This window comes from Sinocyclocheilus anshuiensis, unplaced genomic scaffold, assembly GCF_001515605.1.
Source record: "Sinocyclocheilus anshuiensis isolate Anshui unplaced genomic scaffold, SAMN03320099.WGS_v1.1 scaffold183, whole genome shotgun sequence".
Lineage (NCBI taxonomy): Eukaryota > Metazoa > Chordata > Actinopteri > Cypriniformes > Cyprinidae > Sinocyclocheilus > Sinocyclocheilus anshuiensis.
In genome coordinates this window covers 5,404,403-5,414,252 of record NW_015548309.1, presented here as the reverse complement: position 1 = coordinate 5,414,252, position 9,850 = coordinate 5,404,403, and the positions used below count along the sequence as shown (strand labels likewise).

Here is a 9,850-nt window from a genome sequence, read left to right as displayed (position 1 = left end):
CTATAATTAAAATTACATAAATGCTAAATATAATAAATAAAAAAAATATATATATATTTTATATATTATAATAAAGTTGATATAATGTAACATTTACTTTTGACCTCCAGCCTTTAATCAAGTTTGATATTTGGCTCTGTGTAAGTTTGGACACATCTGTTCTAAAGAAAATTATATTTATCAAAAATGTAAGTGACATTAAACAACCCAGCTTTCATTTCCCAATCAAATTGTGATAATTAAATTACACATTCAATTCTGAGTAAAACTGAACAAAAGTTGCATTATTAAAGTTAGATGCAAATAGCGTCACTATGCCCGTTTCTTCAGCTAAAATAAGGATGCAAGGGACACTTTTGAACCACAAGATGGCAGTAAGGACACTTTGCAAAGAGAACTCTCCTGCTGTAAATACCCATGACCTGCTTTTGAACACTACACTCACAATCGTTCCCTCGTGTGCCCGCGTTTGGCCGTTTTCTCCCTACCTGCAACATTTCGCTGAGAAGGTCGACGTTCTTGAAAACTGTGAGCCAGAACTCTGGGATTCCTTTAGGGTCTTCCTTCTCCTCGTCTTTCTTCTCTTCCTCCACTTTGGCCTTTTCCTTCATTTCCTCCTGGTGAAGACAAAGACCAAGATATAGAGTCAAGCTATGACTGACCACCGTATATTATGTAACACTATATAAATGAGGTGGTATTTGAAGAGCATGCAGGTATGGATCACCTGTACCTGCTTACTTACTGTCAGCTCTTCCTCTTCATCTTGTTTCCACTCACAATCTTCATCTGTGGGTTCGTATGCTGCTCTCACGATTTCACTCCGCTGAAGACAGTTTTCACATTAATTTGAGGCATTTTTAGAAATCAAAACTAAACTACTTAAATATAGTGATTTAAACCAACTACTTAAATAGACTCACTGAAAATCAGCTAAATCATTACGTCTAAGCAGGGTTTTTGTCATTAGCAAAACATAAAAATAGAAATGAATATTACTAAGAAAAATACACATTAACAATTACTTGGAATACAATTAAATTAAATACATAAATTTAAAGAATATTAATTAAAAAATGTATGATATTAATAATTACTTGAAATAAAAAAAACATTTACTAAAAAAATTTATTTATAAAGAATGATCAAAACCTCAAAGAAAAACTTAAGAAAAATAAGAAAAAAAAACTATAAAATTGCCTTAGCAACTAACTTAAAATAAGTTGAAGTACTAAAACAAAATATGCATGCATATTTATTTAATATATATGTGTGTGTGTGTGTGTGTACACACACACATACTAAAATTAAAGCAGAAAACAAGTAAAGTCTTATTCAAAATATTAAAAACTACAACAGCATCTCAATGAGAGTAAAATAACATTGCCCAAGTGCTCAGTTCTTGGCCAGAATAAACTGCAACATGGACTAGACTTTATGCTGACACAATACATTTGTACTGTAAGACTTAAAGCCAGCAAACTTGTTTTAAGTTTTATTTTGAAGGACCCCAACTTTTAATTGAGCCTCTCAGACATAACTGTTCCACTGGGAGCGCGAGCGAGAGCTACAAGAGAGGATAAACAGCTACAGCTCAGGTTTTATTTTCTGTAATACGTCTCTCTGGCTGCTGTTTGCCTCTAGTGTCCTTGATTGACCACTTCGTGTTTGCTGCAGTTGGAAACGCTGAAGCAGCAGGTCAATATAACCGCTTTAACGCACTGTAACGTTCGCCTTCTAGCACACAACAGTCGTTTCATCTTAAACCGCACCTTTTCAAAGAACAACCCCACTGTTTCTCATTCTGGAGGACAAGGAAAAGCATCAGTTTTTAATTCTCACCTTGTCGAAGAGGGGCTGATACAAAGCGGCATATTTTCGCTCCAGTTCGTGCACTTCTTCGTAGAACTTTGCTTCGATGTGGGCGCATTTAACCTGGAGGTTCTTAAGGGCATTGACGCGTCTCTTCACCACCTTTGGTAAGCTGCGCAGACACCACAAACAACGTCACACGGTGCAAATGACACACTGCTGATGATTCATGAATGACTCCGTATCATCGTTTTGTATGGATGAGTAAAAAGAGATGCTTGACATTTGGTTGGCACCTTGCAGAAAGAAATCAGGGAACAGGACTGGGCCAAATTTAGACACATTTAATTCAGTCGGTGTTGGCAAAGTAGGAAAATTAGATGCAGCCAATGGGAAACAAAGGGGCTATTTGAAGTTGTGCTCTGCGTGGGCACGTACCTCTCCATGTACCCTGAGGGAGATCCCACGAGCCCATCCAACCTCTCCTGCAGCGCCGCAAGAATTTGAGGGTTCTGCATCATCTGCATCGTCAGCTGACGTGCTAAAATCAGAGCGAACACAACCATCACCTGACAGTCACATCAGGAAGCATTACAAATTACACTCAGAAGTACCAAAGAATGACGAAAGGCGGAGACTGATATCTATATTATCCAGACAACTTAATCATGCCAGTAAAGTACTTTAAATTTAAATCATGATTACCTACAATATTGACAACTCATTATCTATAGAAGTAAAAGAAAAGAAACAGCCAATATAACAAACAATAAAAAAGAAAATAATGTGCTAATATAAAAATAAATCTAAAAAAACAGTAATAAAAAAAATATGAAAACAAAAAATAATTCCAAAGAAATTATAAAAACTTAAAATAAATAATAAATGAACAAATTTGTTTTGAATCTATTAAAAATGTAATATCTAAAAAAATTTTTTTTTTTTTTTAAATCCTCAACCCTGTAATGCGTCTCTCAGATCTAGGGCACCTTCTTCACCAAGGGTCAAAAAAATATGCCATTTTCATCCCAAAAATAAACCGTAGCAAACAAAGACAAGGTCAGCGTGCCTGAAGCAATCTTTAAAGAGCGAGCACGAATCGAATACTTGTGGTTCTGCCTAAACACAGCTGAGGTCACGGACTGATATCCTGTTACCCAACACGAAAAGTGCCAGTGCAAACGTGTGCATAGCCTTTTCCTAATGACAGTCAGCAATAAGAATCCAGAATCCACAGCGGCCTAGTGAAGAAAATCAGAGCAAAGAGACTCTAGACAGTAAAAACACACTATAAACTCACTGATGGAGGCAGTGCTGGGAAATCTGATTCATTTTAGCCAATCAGTTTGTTTCAAGTAACTTGCTAAAAGAAATTTGAGTTTGAGTGGCCACTGGTATCTACTTAGCATTTAACATCTTTTGTGATCAAACAATGCTGTTTTATCATTGTTTTTGAATAAGCTTTATGGTTTCAAGAATCAGAAATCACTGCAACCTATGATGATTTTACATCCCATTTTTCCCCTTACCGTTTCTTGTACATTTAGATGTTAGATTTCATATGACCAAAAAAAAATGTTGTATTTTAATTTAATTACAAAATATTCTCATGGTTAAGTTATTATTGTTAATTCTGTAATGAAGTTCAGTACTATTTTACATTAAGTGGAAGGTTTTCATTCATATTACATGCGATTCCCTTGTTATTGGCCATATTTAGTATTGGCAAAACCAACTACTGGTCAACCTTGTTTACACGGGAAATGAGAAGGGGGGAAAAAAGCATGGAAGAGTGCATAGTCATACCTTTACTGTTGTCTTCCCCAGTTTCCTCTTCCTCCACCTCTTCAACATCCTCCATATCTGCTGGGTCTATTTCAGTCTGGTCTTTACTGCAGATACACACACAATCAGAAATTAAACATTTACCCAACCAGCTCTTAATTGTGTCTCCATTCGCTTTTACCAATGTTAACATGACTTTCTTCTAAATAATCTTTTAAAAGGGGTCAAGAGGAATCATCATTTCCTTCTTTGAAGATAAGAGCTTGGCACAGAAAACAACTTTCTCTTAGACCGTCTATCATGCATTTAATCTTTTATCTACAGCGTTAAAAGTTGTACATCCACTGACAAATTTACACTGCAAAGGTGGCACAGAAGCGCTTCAGAAATGGCATTAAAGTGTCAATACATACACAGTTTAATGCTGCTCAGAGGTGGCTTAAAGGCACAATATGTAAGATTTTTTAAATAAAATATCCAAAAACTACTAGAACAGCGTTACATATTTTGCTGACTTGTGTACTTGCATTATCCCAAATGTTTCGAAGAAGGTTTAAATTTTAACTAGTGACACGGAGCGTGTCCATAGTGTCATTGTGTCGCCTGCCAATGACGGCCTAACCTCTCGATTTCTGGTTTTGTTTTGTAGAAAACATGGAAACACCAAAGACGCTTTAATATGTTGTGCGTTTTAATAAACCGGTGACGACCGCACAGAATAGCATTATAACAGAACTTTCAAATGTATCTAGTATGATAAAACAGCGCTGCTTTACCCCACATACGCACGACCGGAAGCAGCGGAAGCGGTCGACTGTGGCATAATAAAAGCTCCGCTGCTTTCGAGCCGTGTCACGCTCGCGACGGCTTTCAGCCTCACCCTGCTTCATTCTACTACGTTAATAAATCATTAGCTCATCCATGAACATGATTTCTGCCCGAGTCCCGTTGGATTGCATCGGCTGTGGGGATGAAGACGACAACTCCCATGATTCCACACTCAGTCACTGCGTCATCAAACTACACCTTTGTCTATTTGTTTATTTTGAATACGCGTCTAGCGGGGAAAATTACATATTGTGCCTTTAAATGCATTCACACAGCAATTACATGTATACTTTGATACTAGGGGCTGAGCTGGGTCAAAGCAGGCATAATTTAGTCTTGCTTCTATGCAGCTTTGCATCTTAACACTAAATTGTGAGCAGGCACAGAGCAGCTTTAACTTGACTGTGTAAAAACACCTCAGTTGTCATTTTGGCTGAAAATGCAGGTGCATGTGAAACAGCATCACATCTACGGCGCTCTTAAAAGACAGGAAGTTCCTGTGGTGAGCAACAGGTGTATTGCTCGTGTCACAGAAGTGTTGAGTGAGTGAACTAGGGTTGTAGAGTTGCAAACATGCATTTGGCATAGCATAGACGCTTGGGATACCACGCAGAGCGTGAAAGCATGCAGACGATGTGTTGCTGGCCCTAGGTCATCTCTCACAGGGAGGAAAAAGGTTAGGACCGGATTGGGGTGTTTAGATGAGTTCACTGGTCATGTGAGGGCTAATCAAAAATCAGCAAAAAGGGGCGTTAATGCACCATTTCCCACACAAACAACAGGCATAAAGCAATTTTAGCTGGGAATGTGAAGGGCCGCCAATCCAATAAGCTGTCAAACTGGGAAATGAGATGATTTTACTGACAGTCAGAAATAAAAGCTCTTTAATAGGCAAACATGCACTTACTTGTCAAGATCTGCCATGTTGTTTCACCGTTTTGTTTCCTAGAGGAAAAATCAGAAAGGAAAATGTTAATACTGTCCATTATGTTCAACAGCCTCAAGCTAAATTCGGTCGCTGATGGTCTTGCTGGTCAGGTGACTGTATTAGGATGATTCAGGCAGCCAATATGCAAAAGTTTAACTATTTAGATGCATAACAGAACCATCCAGATATATCATTTTGATGGTGCAAATGTATTGAAACATGTACACTAACATCCTCGTGATAGAAAACTTCAGTGGTAGAATAGAAATTCAACCCCTGGGGTTTTTATGGGATAGATTAGCTATAAAAATCAAAGGTGTGAACCACTATCTTCAGCTCTGAATCTGACTGGATCAATTTGTCAGGGCCCGACCTGCATACGAGCAAACTCCAACGCACAGTCGGATCAAACACGGGCTCAGACGCCCACATCCAGACCTCCAGCGGCAAGAACGAGCAACTTCATTCATTCACGAGCTGATTGCTACAGACAGAATGTTCTCAGCCTACTCTGCTCTTCGCCTGTAGGAGATCGATAACATGAAGACCTGACATTGCCCTGGCAGCATCCATTCTTGACAGATTTGAAGGTTAATCTCTTCCTCTTTCTGTCTGCGTCAAGATCAGCTGAAACCTGTCATTACAGACATATGAGTTTCCAAAACCATGGCAGCATCAGATCATCTTATTTCACAACAAGACGTCACAATACCGGGACAAAGTTCCTGGCACATTTCCTCTAGACTCTGATAACCATTTTTCAGCAGTGAAAGCTGAAAGCAAGTCTTTAAACCTTACAAAATCTAGCTGACCTGAGAGCAAGGTTCAATGCACTTGTTAGAACCTCTTTAGGCTTCCCAAACCTTATGACAAACACATTTCCAAGACTCCGTCAAGCATCATTCCAGTCAGTTGTGACTTTCACATAATGATTGCACTCAATAGCAATTTCAGGTCTACAATGTAGACTAGACGTGCATGACTTCTCCCACACCTAAAAACTTTAAAAATTCACCGGTTTTACATGAACGCAAGAAGCCCAATCTTGTCATCAATTCATGAAAAATGTTCAAAGGAAGCAGAGATAGACATAAAATAAGTTCAACTGATATTTACAATTTTCTACTTAACCAGTCATTCCCATTTTCAACTCTGGGGAAAATAACGCAATATCTCTGTGATAAAACAACGTTTTGATTATGCCTTTCCAACATAGAAATGACTGGAAGGAAAACAAAACAACAAAAAAAATGTCCTGAATTTACTAATAATATATCTACTACTAATAAATTATTATATTTTCTTTTAAATATATATTTTGTTTATTATTTACATAAATATTTTAAACATTTATAAAGATTTTTTCTATTAAAGCGGTCCTATTATGCTCTTTTACAAAGTCTTGATTTTGTTTACCTGGTCGGGAAATGTCATGCCCCTTATCATAGCCGCCTGCGAGCTTCAGTGTAAATACTGCGTCAAAATCAAATCAATTTGAGCGCGATTTAAACCCGGATGATTGTAACCCACTAAGTTCGTCTGCCTTGGGAAAGCTAGCGTGTCTCCGACATAGTGATAACACTCGTGGCCTTCTCTAGTGCAGCTCAACCAGGTCTCGTCCCATTCGTCGATATTTGTGATATCACAAATCCCGGAATATATGCGTTGTAGTCCAAACGAGTCATTCGTTGTAGTTTTTGAAAAGTGATTTCTGTTAAATAAAATTTCTCCTTTTGAATTGGACTTTGAGCTTTGTAGCTCTTTTTTACGCTCAAACCGCAACATTACAGACTAACTAAAGTTTAAAAAGTGAAAAAGCATAATAGCACCCCTTTAAAATTGATCAAACTCTAATGCAAAAACCACTCCACCTTTAAAAAAAAAAGAAAAAGAAAGAAAGGTGTCTGTCAACAACAGTAACATGACTCACAAAAATAAGTCAGTAAGAAATATACAATATAAATGGGATGAAATATGGTAATACTGGCTGACTTCAATTACACAGCCTTATTCTATTCAACAAGAGCCTTTGGCAACCCATCAGCCACATTTCATACAGATGTGACGAATTAAACCTCAAACTAACCAACTCTGTCCAGGCATTGCTACAGCTACTATCTAAAACAGCTGTTTAGCTCTTAAACTGGGTTAATGATCTTGGATTTGATCCACGGGTCAGTGCAGTGGTCAATTCACCACGTGTTTCCTCCACAGACCCACCGGCTAAACCCGTTAGCAGCACAGCATCCTCATAACCAACCCATCCTAACTAGAGGAGACTGATGATAACATTACCAAAGCGCTTCAGATTCAAGCTCATCAGGAAAAACGGCATGCTAAACTGAATTTAAACTAGCATGCGTAAAGACACCAGATCATTTTATCCTTATGCTCAATCATGGGCCATATTTACGTCTCCACGCCAGATTCTCACTAACACCGATTAGTTAAATAAACCGGTTTTATTTCCATTTTTCCGACAACGTGATCAGACACCAAAAAAAAAAACCGTTAACGTTACCCGCCAGATCATCATCGTCGTCATCATCCTCCCAACATGAGAAAATACGCCCGTTTCCAACTATCGTAACCAATCAAACAAACGTTTAAACATTAAAACCCCAGTTTGGTTTGTCTGTTTAACGGCTAAACCTGAATTTATTCGATAATTAAAAATCGACCAGCCATTTTCATCTCCATCATGGAGGAGTCTGTCTCAATGGCTACTGACTGACTGAGCGGTTAGCTCGCGAGCTAACGGTAACTGAAACATCCCATTCTGATGTCTCGATTCGTGTCAGATCTCGACTTAAGTACTAGTTTATCTTCTGGTGTGCACAACACGAGGTTTATAAACAGCCCCTCGGCGGTATGTGCTCTTACCGAGAACCCGATGTGTAGAGGTCCGTCTGAGTCGGCGGTGCTGCTGCGCAGTGAACAGCGCGAGTCTCCCGCTCTGATGGCGCTAAAAAGGAAAGAGATCCCGCCGCGTGCGCTCATATACATCTGGCGTCAGCACGTAACACAGGTCGCGCTTTCACTAATCCTACTACGGCGAAGGCGGACCTCATGAATATTAACTACGCACAGCGATGTTCGGGCTATTCTCATTGGTTAGCGTCTTTCACGTTAGCTAATTAATATTCATGAGCGAAGCCTTGGTCATAGTAGGAGTCTGAAATATACCACCAGGACGACGGCAAGTGCAAAGGGAGGGGCTGCCGGAAATCGTTTAGGGGGGAATGCCATTGTTTTAGAGCGGGCAGGGGTGGAGGTTCCCGCAAAAGCGTTTGCCACGAAATATTTTAAAACTAAAACATCTATCTATCTATCTATGTCTGTCTGACAACACAAACTTGGAAGCATTTTGTTAAAATTAATTCTGTGAAAATTTCCTATAATTTCGGGGTATGCAATGTGCTTGTTAAAGCATTTCTGGGCGCTATCAAATTTGTAAGAATATAAATAGAGTCATTGTTCTGTGGGCTTAGAAGAAAAGAAAAAAAGACTGGAACGCCAGAAACCTGGAGCAAAAACGACTTGGCATAGAAATGTAGGTTGTTTTGCACCGAATGGCACTGATTTCCATCAGAAAAACTGAATATTAATAAGCCTTGATATTTTGATATCACAGTTTATCAGAAGGTTTTGGAAGTGTTTCCATATAAAACCTAAAACTTTTGACTTGATCTCATTGAGCTGCAGCAATCTCTGACACTCGTCTATTGTTGCTCTCTTTATAAAAGGTGTGGAACTGGAAAAAAGAGGAGAAGAAAAAACAAAAGTACTACAAAACAGGCAAAGCAAAGAAAAGTTGAGTTTATAGGCATCTTTAAATATTATAAAGGCTTTGAGGAAAGAGCCTCACACCAAACGGACTGCAAAAAAAACACCATGCAACATTAAAACAGAAGAAAATTATATTAAAGATCAGGAGAGATGAAGTCAGTGCACACCTATTTATTTATTTACTTACTTATAATAATGTTTTATTTATTTTGCACATTTCCTTAGCCTTTTAATCAGCTTATGATATGCAAATGAGCCTAGAATCTTACATCAGAGACAAAAATGGCTGCCTGAATATTGCAGCTTAGAGATTATTATTTAAACCTGAAGAGACATGCATGATATCCTTTAATAAGAGATACAATTGCATAACTAAGTATTCTTAATAAATACAAATGCAGAGATATCAGCTAGTAATGTTAATAGAAGATGGTTCAGAGAACATTCAAAAGTAACTTTCCCATAATATTTGCAAAATGATAAAATGGAAAGTTCCCTTAATGTTTTCTCTAATCTTTACATAATGTTTTTTAAGCATTTAAAAACTGTTTTGAATGTTCATAGAACACTCAGAAATAACATTAACCTGAAATGTTCTTATTTTGTTAGCTGGGATCACATCATCTGGAGAAAAACAAGCCGTTTCCTTCATTCAGGGGAGGATGTTCATGGTGAATGTGTTCATGGTGAGACAGCTGATATTTAATA

General features: G+C 38.1%; 1 protein-coding gene across 3 annotated transcripts in view; it reads right to left on the bottom strand.

Annotated features, from left to right (window-relative positions):
• Positions 1-8,393, bottom strand: part of LOC107656454 (nucleosome assembly protein 1-like 1) — a 15,621-nt gene extending 7,228 nt beyond the window's left edge. Inside the window, exons 1-7 of one of the 3 annotated variants that reach the window (XM_016444326.1) lie at positions 8,237-8,393; positions 5,333-5,370; positions 3,619-3,704; positions 2,251-2,353; positions 1,843-1,984; positions 734-826; positions 489-617 (exon numbers count right to left, since the gene is read on the bottom strand). In XM_016444326.1, the coding sequence (XP_016299812.1) occupies positions 489-617; positions 734-826; positions 1,843-1,984; positions 2,251-2,353; positions 3,619-3,704; positions 5,333-5,349 (570 nt within the window). In that variant the 5' untranslated portion in view covers positions 5,350-5,370; positions 8,237-8,393. The remainder of the gene's footprint in view (positions 1-488; positions 618-733; positions 827-1,842; positions 1,985-2,250; positions 2,354-3,618; positions 3,705-5,332; positions 5,371-8,236) is intronic. The other 2 variants (XM_016444323.1, XM_016444324.1) reach the window with 2 other exon arrangements.
• Positions 8,394-9,850: the final 1,457 nt, after the last annotated feature.